This window comes from Anas acuta, chromosome 2, assembly GCF_963932015.1.
Source record: "Anas acuta chromosome 2, bAnaAcu1.1, whole genome shotgun sequence".
NCBI classification, from domain to species: Eukaryota; Metazoa; Chordata; class Aves; order Anseriformes; family Anatidae; genus Anas; species Anas acuta.
The window spans coordinates 25,200,392-25,219,531 of record NC_088980.1 but is presented as its reverse complement, the minus strand read 5'-3'; the positions used below and the strand labels follow the sequence as shown (position 1 = coordinate 25,219,531).

Below are 19,140 nucleotides of genomic sequence, written 5' to 3'. Positions count from 1 at the left end.
CACAGGGGATAAAAAGCCTCGTCCAGCAATTTCCTCCTGTTCTCACTGCTGTCCTGCGTAGGAGCAATACCTGTGGTCTCCCACACTCAGTGTTTCCCACACACACACACTTTCCTCTGCTCCTCTGTGGCACCTCTGTCTGTCTCTTGGTTGGTGTTTCTGTGTCTCAGACACAGCTCCTGGTTCAGCTGGAGCTGCTTTCCTGGAATATCTTTTGAGTACCCCAGGAAACAGCTGCAGCATAAACCAGCATGGAGCCTGCCTTTGCTATACAGGTGGCTGATTGTCACACCAGGGCTTAATAAAGCAAGAGGGAGACGAGAAACTATGGGGGTGATGAGAAATCTTTCAGCTGCTAATGGAAGTGGCTGCCACTTGGAAGTGTCCAAAAGTGCAGGTTCAACTGTCCTGAGAAAAGTATACTAAGTTTGTGTCACAAGTCATTATTTCGTTCAGTAACCTCTGTGTGTTAAACATAATACAGCTAGATTTTCTGCTGAGAAACAGAAAATTCACCCTAAGAAACAATGATTTTACAAGTCAAAAACCTCAGTGCCTATCAGGCTTCCTTCTCATTAAGGCCCTATAATATCAAACCACCTCAGCATGTATTTTAGGTATGCAAGTAAAGCCATGGACTTTCAAAACAAGTACTTTACACCACACTGCTTTGGGCTGCACTGAGACCTGCAGAACCACTCCACTGCCTATCAGCTCCCTGATGTCTACTTCTGTTTGGGTCCAGGTAGAGCTTCGAGTCCTGGAACAAAATATCACTCAGCTTTCTTTTTGCACTTTGAATCTTGGATCATTCATACTGGAAAAAAAAAAAAAAAAAAAAAAAAACTGGCAACATAGGATCACATCTTCCTCCCATCTGCACCTGTGGGTGCTGTGTAACAACTCATTGCATGTGAACCCTCAACATTCAGTATCCAGGCCAAGACTGTGTATTAAAGTCTCTTAGAAAATAAATCAGGGGAAATCATATTCCGGAGAAAATGACTCAGAAGCACGATGACGGGGAAAGAGAGAACCAACATGCTCAGTGCTCAACTAAGTCAATCAAATGTAATTCTACTTATTTCATTTAATGAAATTCACATCCATTCATACTAGGTAGAAATCAGTGTGTTGAGGTGAGAAAGACCACCATGATAACCTAGACTGTTCCATTAGCTGGGGCTTCCTACATTTATTTTCCCACCCAATGAAGCTCTGTCTTGTTAGAGTATATTAAAGCTAACAAACGGAAATCTCTCTCTACAAGCTGTGACAACTGTGTCCTTTTCAATAAACAACTTGCATCTTGCAGCAATCTCTGTCTCACAACGAGCATTGTGTGCAATGTGGAAATGCATAAAAACAAATCAATTTGGGTGGAAAGCATACTGAGATCTACTGGTTTAACTCCAGTGACAGCAGGAAATTCATTGTCTCATCTGCTCCTGACTGAGACTCTGAGAAAGGCTGAGTTCTGTACTCCCATATTCAGGCAACGTGCACAGTTTCCCTTGAATTGTATTTATATTCATGTTTTATTCAAGTGAATCTCTTGTATAATGCTTTTGAAATGGTTCCAGGTCATGCTGAAATTGATAGGAATTGAATTTGATAGAAATATACAGTATGTAATTCATGCTGGTAATACTCTTGCTAGTAAAATAGAAGGGAAATGGCCTTCTGTCATGGTAGATGGACTGGGCTGCTGAGAGGGGCAGACCATTGCCCTGTGCTGAGTACAGCCTGTGGGGCTTGCCACCATCCTGCACTTGGTCAGGGTGAATTTGGCACAGCCACGCACAGCAATGCAGCCAAACGTACAAGTTGTATTGTGACAGCCTTACCCTATGACCACAGGGGACTGGACTTATGGGCACAGGCACATTGTGCTCACAGCAGGCAAAATGCACAAAGCATTCAGCTGAGTAGGCCGCCAAGCTGACGGGAGCAGTCGGCTCCTGATGAGACTGCAGATTCTCATTACAGATGAGAAACCATGGCCTTCCATAAAGCAGAGAGAGAAAGAGACATTCTGGATCTCAACAGCTGCTGCATCTCCAAGCAGGCAGGGAGGCCACTTCTTCTTCGGGCAGCCCATAATTCAAGCAGCTTCCCAACCCGTCTCCCCTTCTTAGTGCCCAACCCATCATGTGCCCGTCACCACCAGGTGGCATGCCTCAGTGTGGTGATGTCCCTGCGAGCAAGGAGCAGCAGCAGGAGTCTCCAGGAGCTGTCCAAGCACCCTGAGAGGCATAGGGAGGGGAGAGACCTTCTCCTGCTGCCACTAAATCTCATTTTGTTGACTCCGCCTAAAAAGGCAGCTCTGGATTTCTGCTGGCCCTGTTTTTTGTCTTGAAGTGATATAGACAGGGATAGATAAAACAAATCTGAATTCTGTGTCTGCTTCTTTTGCTCCCTACTCTTCTGTGTATTTCTGTCATGCTCCATAGAAATCTCAACAGCTACTTTTTAAATATCATTTCTTATCCCCTCAGTGCACAACTAGACTTTATTCTCCGGTTTTGCAGAATAAGGCATTTTGATTCTTCACTTACTAGGACGCTGGAACTGAATGTTTCTAGGGTCTCTGTTGTATTATATCAGATGATTTTTTCATTTCTGAAAAAAAAATCTTCTAAAATATTTCACTGAGGAAGTAAATCAGCTGTGTTACAGAAGTATCAGCTATTTTCTCATCTGCAAAACTAAGTACTGTACAGGTCAATACAAACAATGGCAAAGAATCCAATGTCTGGTATGTGCTGAGCATGCACTGCAACAGAGGAAAACTTTTTACTTCCAGCATATAACTCAGCAATAAATAAATAAATAAATAAATAAATGGTACTGACTCTTTTAACATCTACTAGCCATAGACTTTGGCTAATTGTAAACAAACAAACAAAAGAATGATAGCGAGTACTCATGTTTGTTCCAAAGTTACAGGGTTAAGATATATGTTACATATAAAAGACTGATTTGTTTTTATGAGAAAAAAATAAGATTCATAAAAGCATCGTTGGTAACACAAGCAATAGCATATACAAAACCATTACTAGGGGTTAACATTTTTAGACACCTCAGTACTCCAGTGAAACTTCTATTGTGGGTAAGGTTTCTCTCATCCAGTTTTCCCAGATGACTCCTGAAGTGTCTGTCTTTCTCAGCTAACTACAGCGAGTCTGTAAAACTACCTTTGAGTATAACGTTAAGGTAGCTAAAGTTAGGTGAAATTAGTCCCACACAATGCCACCATTCTTCCACTCGGAACAATTGATATCCTGGTAGTACGCTATCCAGGCTGACAGGATACAGACAGAGCCCAAAAGTTTTTATTTAAAGAGTATTTCAGTAATTTTAAAGCACATACTTCATTTTTGCCTTACTAGTATTATCTTACCTATCCTTACACTCTTGGGTATTTCTTCAGAGCTTCTTACAGATGGTTCTGGTTAGCATAAAAAACATGTGCCAAGGTTCCTAATCACAAACCTGCCACCGTAGAAGGACTTGCAGTAGAACAGTGGTTGAGTTATATACTGCTTCGTTTCTCTATAAAGCCCTAGATTTAGAAGAAATGTTCTACCAGAGTGAGTCACTGGATTGGACAGTACAGAGGCTTACAGTGCACAAGGCCAAGTGTCTATTTTATCACAAGAGAAACACATGAAACTTCTTCAAAAGCCAGTCTGTTGACAACCCATTGCACTTCAGGGGCACCACAGGTGATGGACACCCGGGTACCTAAACAGATCTCTTTATTTATGATCTACCAAGAACAGAGAACAGTAAAATAAAAAATTGTCCCTTGTATCCTAAACTTTAGCCCACACCATTTTTCCAATCTAACTAGCATCTTATAATTAAATATTTTAAAAAGACATGCCATATTTATGTGTATCACAGTTGCATATCCTGACAACAGAACCCCATATTCTAGGATCAGAAATTCTGATCCCCCAGTCCCATTTTCTGACATCACAGCAAGAAATCAGTGGGCCATAGCAACTTCCAGACTAAGATCATTTGTGTTTGTCTGGCTTCAAGGAAAAGCATGAGGCAACAGATTTGCCTCTGGCTTACAAAGGTCACATTATACTTAGGCACAGTGCCTACCTAGGCATTGAAGTACAGAGATGATAGATGGTATTACCATTATGCTCTATAGCATATTAACAAAAGCCACGTATTCTGCACAGTGTATGGGATAGTAGGCATGATGTTTGTACACCGTGTTCCATGGCAGAGTAACGATTAATCTTTTATCTATGACTGAAAACTTTTTCCAGCTTTAGATAATATCTGGCAAAGAGTACAACGGGAACATTGCTACGCAGGCAGTCTGAGATTATCTCCAAGCTGCAGTGATGGAAGGCTGAGATAGCATGTACTGTTCTTCTTTGTATTGTTGATGCACGTATTGATTTTCAGCAGGTCCCCCAAAACAATGATTTGAAACTTACAGTAATTTCAAAAGTATGCTGTGTTCTGGAGGATTGTCTTCTTTTTGCAATGGTACTATGCAAAGTGTATTTCTAGTCAGAGGAAGATAGCTTGTTCTGTATGATCCTTGCCTTGCTAGTATGATCAAATGCTTTTCTTAGCATGTAAAGAGGGAATATGAATCTTCCAAACTACTAGGACCATTAATTATCAGAACTGATTAAGAAAAATAAATGCAGATGTTGGACACAAACAGTGAAAATGTGTAAGTTCAGATGGTAGTAGGCTCTTTAAAAGTAAATCGACTGGAAATGCTGAGAACCTATATATAGGGCCAATATCTATAAAACTACAGTAGACAAATGTTTGTCAAGATAGAATTTTTAGAATGTCAAAAAGTCAGACTTGAAACACTGTGCTTTTCATAAATAAACAGTTGTGTCACTATCTACAAGAACATCAAATAATTTACGTTTATGATCTTATCCATTTCCCACTTTTGTTACTCAGACAAGTTTTCCACTGACTCCCCCACGGCCAGTGCTTGAGGGAAGGCCAGAGGAATTAGTCCAGGACTTGACAGGTGATTAGAAGTGACTGTTTGTGGCTCTGCGTCCAGGATTTCCCAGACAGAAATGCAAATGTGGACAGGAGGATGCCTGCACGGCACACATCTGTGGTTCCAGACATCCCTCTGAGCTATCCTGATGGTTCTGCGATCACAAAAAAAAGGATGCGTGCAAAGAAGCATGAAGCTGTTGAACGTTGGCGAGGATGTCAGAGCCACCTATGGGGCAGAGACACATGTAGAGGAGCCAAATGCACATCAGATTATTTAAACAGAGAGCCTGCTTCTCTCTCTGCAGCCTCAAAGGGAAATAAGCAGGGTTCCTGCTCACCACTGGCATGGAGCTTCGGTAGCACACTTCCACCCGTCTGTGCAAACGCACCGCTGGTATCAGGGCTATCACCATCTGTACTACACATTTTCTTTGACTAATTATTCAATTATTCCCCTTAATACGTGAAACCCTGCTGCAGGACTCAGTCTGTTAGTGTCTGTGTAAGGATACCAGCATCTCATTGAGAGTGTCAGGTTTGAACAGTTTTCAACAGCCTCTTTAAATGAATTATTAACACAGAAATAATTGCATCCGAATGAAGGTTGGATATATATACTCTAGCGCATTCATTCAAGACAACAGGAGACAGATAAATGACAAATTTTGTGTCAGATAAATCTCCGAGAGAAAAAAATTAAACAAAAAAAAGTGTATTAATTCCATAACTTGAAAACCCTTTTGATTTCATTACACAGGCACTTTATTTCTAAACATTAATTCTTTTTAATGTTTTTTAAAATGTGTAACATGCTAAAATAACTATAATTGTGCTTTATTATCAGAAAGAGCTTCAAAATATTGTGATGAAACTGGAAACTGGTTCCGCCATCCTGAGAGCAACCGCACTTGGTCCAACTACACCCTGTGCAACTCTTTCACCTCTGAAAAATTGAAGGTATACTACAGTTAAAAACACAGTGATTGTCTGGGAATGGATTTAGGCTGGGCTAGCAGCAAGGCACATATGAATAGGTCAGGATTGTCTTAATTGTTTAGCTTTATTTGTTGCACAAGAATTGAATAGCAATGTCCTCCTGATTTTAACCTATTAAAATTATCTGATGAATTCTCAGTATAGGTTTGCTACAGGCTGGATAATTTAGTAGCAATTCACGTGATCAGTTTTGCTGTATTTTTCAAATTCATTTTTTAATTCCTGTGATTTTTTTCCTGATTTCCCAACAGCTGTAAAATGATCCTTTAAAATTTCAGTTTTGCTTTCTGTAAAAAGTATCTTCCAAGCTGTAGATATCATCTTTGCAAGGCTGGAAATCCTGATATGTTAAAATTATTTTTCATAACCAAATAGCATCACTCTGTATTCACTCCCTTTGAAAAGAAATATTTATGAAGGTACCATCATGCCAGAAAATCCTACAAGTCTGAACACATTTTACACATTCATAGTTTGACTGAAGTCAATGTGACTATTTACACTAATAAACTAAGCATTTACATCAATATTTCCAAAATTGAGTTGCTAAGCTGAAAAGGGAGAACAAAATCTAAAAGCACCAAAAGAAACAGAGAGAGAGAAATCTGAGAAAAGCTTTAAAAAAAATAAGTTAGAGAAACTCATGAAAATAAACATATTTCTCAAATGTGAGTGGAGCTCCAGGAAAATCTGATTACAGATTTGTGACAGAATAATTTGTGACTATTTGGAATTGTGGAAGGAAAAGAGTCAGAAAGTGATTTGATTTGGGGTTTGTCTTGGAGAATCTTTTTTTATGCAGCCAAAAATCAGTATGTGGTTATATTTAGTAATGATCCAGCATAAAGGGCCTTGGAAAAGTCTACTGGACTAGGCAGGAGGTGAATTCTAAAAGATTTTACAGCATGAGGAATCATCTTGGTAAAATGGGGCTCACCTATGTGTCAGACAGAGTATTAGTAAAAATCTCAGCTCACAGAAGCATTAAATGGAAGCACCATAAAAAATATCATTTTTCCAGATGTTGGCCCATGTAAGGAGGCAAAAAAATGTAGTTCTGTTGCCTATTATCCATGCCTTCCAGAAGAAGAATTTTGAATATCATTCAAGTGAAGTGCAGATAGAGCACAAAGGAAAATTATATGTACCTTGAGATTCTTCTGAAACAAACAAAAAAAATAAAGTAAAATAAAATAATGGAAAATGCAGAAAGAATCTATCTTTACAGAAATGCCAAGTTGGATTATGACCTTTAGTCCAAGTCTTCAAAAACCAGGAGTATGCTTCATTTCTAAAGTATTTTCATGAACTTATAGACAGTTTAATTAACTGAGTATGAGGTATTTCTATCAGAGAATTCTCTTTCCTCAATACAAGAACTCTAGAGAGACAGGGGGAAAATCAATTACATGTTTCAATTTCAAGTATTCTAAGCCCGGGATGAAGGTGCATAAACTAAAAATTTGGTGAATCAGTGTAAGTCCTATATATCAGAAAGAACATCAAAGGTTGCCATTTCGAGGAGTGTAGAGGTTAATCAAATAGTTGCTTGTTTGAAGTTAACTGAAAATACCAACATGCTATGCTTTTGAGATGGATTACAGAGGCAGAAATAAAACAAAACTTTTATGAACAGTTCTGTAAATTGAATTCAGGCTTTAAAATTGTATCAATCTAATATCATATAGTGACCACTTAGTATGCAGTGGAAGAAACGTCACATGCACACAGGTAAAAACCTCTCCCACTACTCTGTATTCAGAAATCTGTCTCATCTCTGCTCTCCAATCTGCCTTCTCTGGGGTTTTGTGGTCACTAGCAATGTTGTGGTTAGTCATTGTGGAGGGAAAGTAGGAGACCTAGAGCTTTTTCAGTTAATATGCATGGATTCCCATAAATCTTGGTGAGTGATACTTTGTTGTAAATAAGAACTAGGCCACCATATCACTTAGGTTAATGAAAGCAGGAGCTTATTCCAGTTGTGCAATGGCTGAAGAATAAGCTAGATAAAATGTGCACTTATGCTAAGTAGAATAGCTTTGTTTTCTGAATTTTATTTGTATCTGTTTTCAACTGCAACTTTAAGCTGACTTGGAAAAAAAAAAAAGCCATCAGCAAAACTTAGGACTACAGAAATCAATTAGAAGCTTGCCAGATATTAACTGAGTATGCCTGAAATAAAAGAGTTGTATGAAACATTCCTTATCCCTTTGTTCTTCTCCCTTTGCCAAAAACACAAAAGATGCAGAGAGGGAGTAATAAAGAAACAATGTGCAAAATGCTGCACTAGTACTTGCAAACTTTTCATGGAGGAGGGTGATCTTAAAAAATTCATCTAATCATTGAAAAAGGAAAATCACTCTTGCGTAACAAAAGAAAAATTAATGAAATAGAAGATAAATCCAAGAGAGGAACCTTCTATCTAGTCTTTTTTTTCAGGACAGGCTGATAGTATACTAGTGCTTTCAGAAAAAAAAAAAAGGGACTGGTGGATCTTGGCATGCCATTAGCCTCCTGCAGTATTCTGACAGCTGGATGATGCTTAAGAGCTTGGCTGAGACCAAAGTATGACATTTAAATACCACAGCATTCTGCAGCCAAGGCGCTGTCCTGTGATTTTGCTTCACTGTTGGCATACAAAATATGCATAGGCCTATCTTAGATTTCAGTGATATTAGTCAAAGTGAAAGCTTGATTACCTGTTGCTTGTGTGTTTTTTTTCCAGCAATACAAGACTAGTGAGTTGCCCAATGGCGAGGTTCACATTAGTGTCAAAACTAGAATTGTCACTGGATGTCATGTTCTAATGTCGTGTTGGAGCTGCTAAACTGTTTTCAGTTCATCTACTGCTTTCATGACTTCACAGACCTTAGTCATAAGCTCCAGGAGTCACTGGAATTGTACTCTCCATTAGGGAGAATCTGGCATTTGCACCCACTTGTCATAACACAACTACTCTACCTCCTCAGTTATTTTAGTAGAGTTTTTTGCATGTTTTCCAGCTGTGACGTGTCCTTCTTACAGTGAGGAGGCCAGAGTCACAGGTTTGAGATGTGGGATATAAGTTTTAAATAGAGACAAAATGATGTTCTATCCTCAGTGCCTTTCCTGATCATAGCTGACATTTTGTTTGCTCTTTGGCTGTCACTACAGATTGAGACAATGATTCAGACAACTGGCTGGATGACTTCAAGATCTTGTTCCTGACTTTACTTGCCAGTTCTGAGTTTAGCATTGTTTAAGCAGGGTTTAGATTGCTTATCCCTAATTTTACCTATTTTGAAGTTCACATGGTATCTTCTTGTCTCCTTGCTTAGTTATCTGAGGCCCTTCTGGAGTCCGTTACTATTATCTAGAAGAGCTAAGTATCATTTGGGAACTTAGAGATTTTTCTACATCCTCCCATCCCCAGCTCATCAACGAATCCATTGAACAAAAAGCCAGCCCCGATCCCAGTGCTTAAGTCACCTAACTGACTCATCTCCACCCAAAAGTGACCATTAAACTTTTACTCCCTGCTGTTTAAGCAGCTTTCAGATGATAAAACCTTTCTTCCAATACTGTGGCAACCTGTATTTTCCTTAATATTTTTTTGGTGTGGAAACTTGTCATGGGCGTTTGAAAACTCAAGTGTATTATGTCTGCTGTGCTCCCCTAGAGCTCAGGAAAGTTAGTGACGCATAATGTGAGCAAGGATCTTGCCAGTGATTTCAGTGCAGCAGAAACACATCAAATTATGTAAGAAACACTTATCTCTTCTTTAGACCTTGAGTCATACCATTTAATGTATTGCTGCTATTAAAAGAATATTGCAAAAGAACTTTTTACATAAAAGAAATACAAAATAGGATGTTGATTTTGTAGATTCCTCCTTAACAAGAAAAAAATGAGTGCCTGCAAGTTGCTCATGTTTTACATTTCTTTTTTTAAATTGCAGATGGCGTTCATACTTTATTATATGGCGATCGTTGGCCATGCTTTGTCTATAACATCCCTGTTGATTTCCCTGGCAATTTTCTTCTATTTCAAGTAAGTGTTTCTTACAAACACTCTCTTCTTTTCTTGAGGGATCTCATGTGGTAACCAAAGAAAAGCTTGGAAGGGGACATGGCCAGCTCTTTTGAGTGCCTTTTTATATAATCCTTACTATAATTAAATAAATAAATAAACAAACTCAGCACAGTGTTCTCTCACCACTGTGACATCTCCCAGTGATACGTAGCCAAAATCATGATGTTAGATTTATCAAGAATTGTGTAGAAGTGCAACCCATAGGGAAATGGCATAACTGTGGACGTGGGAAGGCCCCTCATTTAACATTTCCCTATTGTTCCTTGGAGGTCATGTCCAGCCCAGCCCCTGGAAGTTACAGTGACTTCACAGAGCGGTAGCTTGAGGTCCCCAGCTCCCAAAGGACAGGAATACCCTCATCTGTTGCTCAGGAACTGATCTGTTGACTTGGGAAAGCAATTACAAGGACTCATCACTAAGAATGAATCTGGCACTAATGTGTAGCCTCTCATTGTCATTCAAAGGACAAACAGTAATTTGCTAAATCAGAACTTTAAAGGAGACTAAACTGATATTTGCTGAAAGTATTGCAACTACTGTATGGGAACTCAAGCATTTCAGTCATGTCATTTAGTGAACCTGTCTGCACACTATTTATTATAGCAGCGAAGGAGCGGAGGGAGCTCAGATTTGCCCTCAGACATGTAGTCACAGCTTCAGTCACTATCAGGAATGAGGGGCTATCTGTTTTCAGCTCAGGGAGATGGTAAGCACAGTGGAAGACACCAAAGGCACTACATTTGTAGCAGATTAAGGTCTCCAATTGTTTGTTTTCAAATCACATGAAATGTTGAAGTATCTAGACATAGCTAAACCACACTAGCTAAAGAGGATTTCTCAGTGCCAGTCACTGCAAATGTGTATGTTAGATGGCACTGGGGGATTACTGTGGGGAAAATACTAGAGAATAAATACTGGACAAGCCATGAACTACTGTGCATTCAGGGCTACAATGACGTGAGTAAGGTATATTCTTCCCTAGCTTTTAAGCAAACTATTTAAGATATGTCATTACCTTACTGTAACATTACTGTAAACTCCAGACTTCCAGAAAATGGGATTGTGATGTTCATTCATAAATACTTTGGTGCAATAGAATGACATATTCAATAAAATGGCCCAGGTGGGATTGTATTGTTTTACTGATTTCAGCCAAGGTGCATCTGTTACTTGCAGTAAGAGAGAGAGAGATCATTACTTCATGACCAGAGATAGGTAAGTAGGTAAGCACCCACTAGGTGCACAATATATCTGGAGATAACTGCAATGTAGTCTAAATGGCCAGGTAAAGTTTTCCAAGTTGATAGGATATTGCACGTTGGGAAACAAGGCAAGAGTAATGTAAGAAACAAATGCAACTGCTTCTGAATAAATAAACAGGCTTGTAAGCTGATGGAACTTTATTGCCAACAAGATTATATCATTCAAGAATATAGAAAAATCCCAAATTCTGAAGAATACAGTATTCTGTGAGCAGTCAGGAATACAAGGCAAAAGGAACACTTTTATTTTTTTAATCCACAATCTTCTTTATAGGGATTAAAAACAAATAGTTGCACAATAATGGCAGCCTACGGTAATTAAAGTCCATCACTGTTGTCAATATAAGAATGTATTGTTTAGAGATTGCAATTTAGGCTGCAAGAAATTATTTAAACCTAAGCTTGTTGATTATGCTGGCCTGTGTGAGAGTAGCATTAAGCTTTTTTTACACAAGTGTCAACAGAGCTGAGTCCTTGATGAGCATTCAAAATCCAGTTTTTTATTTGTCATCATTCTCACAGAAAGATAAATGATATTGGTTCTGTACCCATCAATCTATTTCAAAAACTCAGAGACATATTTGCAATCTAAAAGGGTAGAATACTTCTAAAGATACTTTATTTCCCAGCAGATATATAAAGAGCATGAGTTTTATATACAGGCCATAATTTATTATTTGTTTTTATTTGGTTGATGTTTCTAGAAAAATTAAAAAAAAAAAAAACAAAAAAAGTCTCCAATCTGTCAACTTGGAACTCAAATACAATAAATACACCAAATACATTTTTTTCCGATCTTAGTGATGAAAATAGTAACTGTGAATTATGAGCAGGTTCTAAATTAACACCTTCCCACTCATGCCAAATCATGAATCTATATATGCCTTGTTTTCAAAAAGAGGATACATTCTCCATCGGATCTTTATTTTCCAAAGCAGTTTTTCACATATTGAAATTTCCAAGTCTGTAAGGGAAGAATTGGCATTTTATTTATTTATTTATTTATTTATAACTTTATCATGTAGCCTTAACTGAAAACAAAGGGTACTTCAGTAATCATTCAACTTCTTGACACCAGTAAAGCCAAGTAATCATTATGAAGTACATGTAGTATATATTCTTTTGTGACCATTTAGTTAAAAACATTTCCTATCACTCTTGTAGTGCAAAGTTTTTATATGTCTAGATGTGCAGAGTTTTTATATGTCTAGATACGTTAAATGTCTTGGAATTGGTAGATTTAATGTGTTGCTGCATAAGTAAAATACAATATGACAAACTTTACATGCTAGATTGTGAGATACCATCAATTTCTTTAGCTGAACTTCTGAGATGCTTTTTAGGCCAGAGATACATATATGAAGATTTGTAGAATCTTTATCACAGAGCAAACACAAAATTCCAGCTGACATGTGCATAGCGATAGCAAAAATTTGTGGATAAAAAGTCCCCTTGCAGAACCCCTATATCGAGAGCACAAGGGATGGTTGTCTGGCTTTAAAAATCTACAATGAAAGGTGCTCCACAAGATACCTGTTACAGTGCTTAAATTGTAATTTAATTGTAATTGTTTTCAATTGTAGCAAGATAGTTCCTGTATTATAATCTAAATCTTACATGAGGGACCTTATCCTATTTCTGGTACCTACTTTGATCTATATTTACCATGGCTGTCTTTTGAAATTTCCATTGCATTTCTATTATGATAGATCCAAGTGCAAATCTGGGAAATGTATCTCTAAACAGGCCAATTATTAGAGCTTAATGGTGCCAAATATATCTGGATCTTTTGCATCTTTTTGCAGAGGATTTATTTCCTCTTTGAGATAGTAAAGAAATGGTACATACACATGAAAATGCAAAGAGCGAAGAGGGAATAAGTGAAACAGAAAAAAATGGCTTGAGACAGAAGAGAAAAAAAATTAATGAGAAAAGGTACAAAACCAACCAATACTGAAGGAGGATATTTTCAGAAGAGAGGTTGAGATGCCCTATTACTCAGCGAAAAGCCACAAATCGGGGGTCAAGGGGACCTGGATATTCTGAACAAATTCAATCAAACTCCAAATAAGTTTACTGACTGGGTCACTGCAGAAGTGTGGTAGGATTGTTTTTTATATCTTGGTTGGATATATGGATACGTTCAGGTTATGTGCTTTCTAATAGTCATTGTCTTACTAGTATAAGCCTCGACCTGGTTAGTTCACCTGCTTCTTGTCCCTGAAAAGGTACACCATAGATGAGGGTGTCCCTACATGCTGGAAAATAGTATGCTTAGTAAATTGAGAGGCCTGTGAAAAATAGGAAAATGCAATAGCTTGACTCTGCATAGGCTATAAGAAGAGTCTGTAAGACTACAAGCTCAAAGAGGTGAATCAAAAACACAGGTCATGAATTCTGCTAATTTCTAGAGGAGTACTTTGATGAGTGTCTGTGATAATGTGTTTTAATGGGATATAAAGATAGCTAGACACTGCCTAATGAATGGATGAATTCCCTTCCCAATGGAGCACAAAACCACAGACTCAGTAATACTTTGAGAAAACTGAGATTAAATAAATAAATAAATAATGAAATTTAATCTGATTGGAAGTCTTTTACCCAGGATCCAGAGTTGTTTGGGGCAGTAAGGACAGGATCTGGTTTAAACGGTCCAGAATGGTCCAGAAAGGTGATTCCATTCTTCAGAGACCTTGCAGTGAGCAAAGCAAGGTCAGGCTGACTCAGTCTGAGCTCTGAGTCATGGACTCGATCCTGACCATTCCCAAGCCATGCTCAAAGACTCATCTTGAAACCACCTTCCTGACAGCAGCACACCTCCTCTCTCCTCCTCCTCCTACTTATCCTTTGCTTTTAATGACTAATCTATGACACAAAGATTACAGGAAGAAGTAGAAAAGGGAATTAAAACAAAGCACTGCAAAATGGGAGGACAAAGAGGAAACCAAACTAAGATCATAAGAAAGTGAGAGTAAAGCTGCACGGGAGCAGGCTTCTCATTACCTTCACCTATTTTTTCTCATCTGGATATGGCAGTGATAGATTATTTGACCTTCAGTAGAAGGCAAGCTGCCAATCAGATGGTTGATCAAATAGCAAGAGATGGTTTCAGAACTGTACAGTAGCCTTTGACTGCAGAGGCAGCAATGAATAGCGTGCAGAGGTTGCTGTTTCAAAATGTGAGAGAAAATTCTTCCCACATATAAGTCTTTCCTGGCAGAAATTTATTTTCATTTCAGTTTGGGATATCTAGAATCAAAATGATCTGGCATCATACACATTGCAGTACTTTTGGAAGGGAATACTGAATCAGCAGTGATAAGCATTGCTAAGCAGTACTCACTTATAACAGGGGACAGAGTATTCATGAAGTGGATTGCCTAACAGTCACATGCATCATAACAGTGTTGCAATATTTTTATAGTTGCAGACTGACACCCCATTGTCTTACACAATAAAATGCAAAAGCAAAAAGGGACTCCTGGCTCCAAATCACTTCCAATTGAATTATTAAAACAAATACATTTTTTGTAGAGATAGCTTGGGAGTACAGTAAGTTTAGATTTGCCAGAACAATAGATGATGTGAATTAAAACTTGCAGTTTTAATTATTGCTGTGGCTTTTAAAGGAAGTTGAAGAAAAATAATGTATGTAAGAATAATTTGTAGTAGTTTGCTGGGAGTTTTCCTCCAGGGACAACATAGTAGAAAGCATGAAAATAATTGTTTGAAAACTAAACATGTGTCTAGAAGATGGAAATAACTGGCTGGGGGTGAAAATTAGTGTTCTCAATATTAATGAATGAGAACTGATGACAGATTCACAGAGCAGATCTATAAAGAAAATAATGTCAAAAGCCCTTGGAGGTCAATATCATAAATGCAATAGAGAAGTGGAGACAGAAACTCAAAATAAGGAAACACAGGAGAAACATGTAAAACTGAAGGAGACACTGAAAGTCTGAGCTAAGAGAGGTCAGAGAAGTAGAATATTACAGATGATTGTCAAAACCAGCAGAAAGGATGAGCTTGGTTTTACTAGGAAGGTAGTATTATGAATACTACAAACTTTGCTGAGAACAGTTTCATGGGCAAGGCAAGACGGGTAGACGTGAAAGGCTGGAACTGAAAAAGATGATTTCCAGACAGGAATTGCTGGTATTTGTGTGCATGTGTGTGTTTTTGGTTTTTTGTTTGTTTGTTTGTTTGTTTCAATGAGATAAGAGATAAATAGGAGAAAGGAGATGAAATTATAGATGGTAGTTACTCTCTACAATTGGTAAGACAAGTTAGACCACAGGTGCAACTGAAAATTAGAAAAGACAAACTTTCCTTTGTAAGGGGAGAAGCTGAGAAAAGAGAAAGAGATGTTATAGAGAACATTAATGTTTTGAAGGGCACTGGATAAGATGGGCTTATAGAAGTAAATGGGAAGTATAGAAAATGAGAGTGGATAGAGGGTATCCCATATTTGCAACCAGTTTCTGGGGTGGGGGGAGTGCAATCCTGTGCAGAGATACAAAGGTAGAGGAAAAAGAGGGACTGAGAAATAAAACTAGATGAACAGATCATTTGGGCAGAAGATAAAGAGGTTAAAGAAGCATTTACCTCGGGGACGGTGAAAATGAGGGCAAAGAGAATGGTTTTGTAGGCAGAATTCAGGCTCACAGCAGACATTCCATGAGAAAATTGCACAGGCAGAGCAGAAGCAGAAGTATTGGGGCATAGTGGCATGGGAGCTGGCAGGATGGACATTGAAGTGAGGAAAAAGACAAGATCAAAATAAATCTGGCAGAAAATCAGCAACGAAATATCTCAGGAAGATGAGACTGAGAGCAACTGATGAACCAGGAAGGGCAAATGAGTGACAAGTATGATTCAGGAGGAAACTAGCCAGCTGGAGGGAGAAAACCCTGCAGCAGGCAGGACAGAGCAAAGGGAGTTCTCCTCTCAGTGTAGACCATGTCAGGAGGGTGCTGTTGCCATGTTGATGGAGAACCTAAGAGTCAATAAAAAAGTGAGCTTAGGGAAATACAAGCTTAATGATCCAGATGTATCATTAACATGCAAGCTGGAATCAAGGAAGAAAAGTGGGAGAGACTGTGAGGAAAGGATAAGGACACTGCAGGAGTAAAACTAGGAGAGGAAAGCAGGCAGGGAAAGGAGCTTGGACAACAGATGAAGGCAATGTATATGGAAGGACAGTCCAATTTTCATAGAGGATAAGACTGGGAAAAGCCAAGAGGAGCAGTGAGAAATGACCGGAATGGGAATGAAGGCCTACGTACATGGCAGAAATTACCACAAAAGACTGTCCCTCTGTATCAGTGGCCACACAGAGAGGCAGCTGGACAGACAAGGGTCTGCATCTTTGTGGCCAGTAGCTGAAGAGACTGCTCTAAATAATAGGGAAATTTTATTTTACTGGGGACAGGTTGGGGGTTACCAGGACTGCAAGAGAAAGAGAGAGGGTAAAGTGTACATGGTAGTGTCTCAAGACAAGTGGCACCAGTGATGGAGAATGGTGATAAAACACGGTGATGGGGAATGGGAAGAAAGGAAGAACTAGGACTAGACAAATGCTAGCAGAGCCAAGAAGCAGAAAAGGAAAATTAGGCTAGATTTGCAATGGGGGCAAATACAGGTGGAACAAGCACAATAACACACTGTAGGAAAGGTCAGTCCAAAGAACTGTCTATTTTACCCAACATCCTGTCCTACAGTTGGTCAAACTAAAGGTGCACTTAGCCCCATATCTTAGCTCACAGGAGATGATGCTGAAGGAATATAAAATCAAGGCAAACGTAAAGAGTTACTCTTCTTCTCAGCCCCAGAAGCCTCCATCTCCTGGACACCCTGAATCCAAGAGGTTCTTGGTGAATAAGGAAAACAATAAAATTGATGAGCACTGCAGGATGATGATGACCATAGCCAGCAAGACAATCTCAGGCTAAAGGAAGAATTCCATCCCGTGATTCCAAAGACAAAGAAAAGTGAGGATAAATGGCAGCTGACTGAGGAGGAGAAGAAAAAGGAAAATAAAAAAAAATAAATAAATAAAAAGTAAAAAGTAAAAAAAAAAAGACAAATAAGTAAAAAAGGAGTTCAGTTTGTTAGAAGAGCTCTCTGATTTTAGAAAAAGTGCATTCTGCATTAGCCTCCACACACAGAGCAGCTGAAAGTCACAACCAGTGTACAGATCCAGATCGTAAAAGGCTGACTGCTGCTAGCACCAAGGGTGAGGCTTGCCTCACTGAGAAGCGATATTTGCTCTTCTTAGCTGTTCTTTTACCTACGGGCTTTGCCTGCTTAGTCTCAGTGATCACTGAAGGCAGACATCACAGCATTATCTAAAAACTCCATGACTTTCTTTCTGCAATCACCTCCTGCCAGACCTGGGCTGAGCTCCCAGGCGTGGAGTGCTGCAGAGGCGTTGTTCTCTGCTCAGGGGTAGCCAAGGAGCTGGTGTGAGGATTTGGGTAGGAATTAGAAAGGCAAGAGGGTTCAAGTCTGAAACTGCAGTCATGATTTGGTTGCACAACAATTTTGTGAACTTGTGAAATTCTGCTACCCACAATAGCAGGAATCCCTCCACCCCCGATTGCTGCTCTCTCTGAGCTGGAAAACAACCTCTTTTGGCTTTGAATCTCAGCTGGCATCTGAAACATGCAGTATACTATCCCAAATCCCCCTGAAATTTAAGGGGATTCAAGCACAAGTTTCCCCATCCTGCCTCGCCACTAATTCCTAAAGTAGCAAATAATTTTCATCTGAATATTTGGGAAATCAAGTCTCCAGGGAACGGTTACATATCAAGCAGTATTCCTGATGATCATTGATTGCATCACGTGCACCTAGTAATTCTCAGGGTTCTGCTTCACCACTTAATATCTTGATTACCATGAAATAAAGAAGGGCATCAAGGGCTGAGAAAGTAGCCGGATGACTCTTTACACCATGGTCTAAAAAGCATGTGGTACTAAACAGGTGTAAAAACAAAAACAAAAGAAATTTGTCAGAGGTTATGGCTGCAATGCAAGGCATGTATTTTCCAATTACGACTTGCCAAAAGGCATTCTTGAGAAACTGGTGCCAGAAAGAGCTTGTTAAAGTGACTTCAGAGGAAAAATACTAATTTACAATGTGTGCTACATATTTTTTCAGGAGCCTCAGCTGTCAAAGGATAACGCTGCATAAGAATTTGTTTTTTTCTTACGTGCTGAACTCCGTGTTTACAATTGCCCACCTCATCGCTGTTGTTCCTAACCCAGGCCTTGTAAAGAGGGATCCAGTAAGTACTGCATGACTCCTTCTTAACCTTTTAACCCCCAAATAAAATTACTATGGCCACAAAACCAAGCATACTCATTCACCAGTTAATGATAGCCACCTGGTAAAACAGGCACAGAAGGTCCAGATTCTGAATCTCACTCAACCTTCCTCAGGTCTTTCACCCAGTAATAAAAATCTTTGAATTTGGTACAACAGGAAAAAGCCTCAGACTTGCTCCAGCCTGCTTGTTCATATAATTTTGTGTCAGATCCCCACTGCTCTCATCAGCAGCCACCTGACATTTCCCAGCAAAGCCCCCCCAAGGATAGATGCTTGCGCTGGCCAACTGACCTTTCTCACAGGCACACATGGCAGGGTTGGAGAGGGATATGGCTTTCTTCAACCCCCCCTCAAAAGCTGTTCACTGCATTTTTTTCTTAAATCAGAGCAGTAGCTCGGTTCCTTCCTCTTAGATAGCAGTACAAACAGAGCCAACCCCAGCTGATAAATATTCATGGACGATCTCAGTCAC

General features: G+C 39.1%; 1 protein-coding gene across 3 annotated transcripts in view; it reads left to right on the top strand.

Moving 5' to 3' along the window:
- The window catches only part of CALCR (calcitonin receptor), a 170,429-nt gene that overhangs the window by 109,457 nt on the left and 41,832 nt on the right, over nt 1-19,140 (top strand). For all 3 annotated transcript variants that reach the window (XM_068673964.1, XM_068673963.1, XM_068673966.1), the window contains exons 5-7: nt 5,852-5,964; nt 9,941-10,032; nt 18,501-18,627. In XM_068673964.1, the coding sequence (XP_068530065.1) occupies nt 5,852-5,964; nt 9,941-10,032; nt 18,501-18,627 (332 nt within the window). The remainder of the gene's footprint in view (nt 1-5,851; nt 5,965-9,940; nt 10,033-18,500; nt 18,628-19,140) is intronic.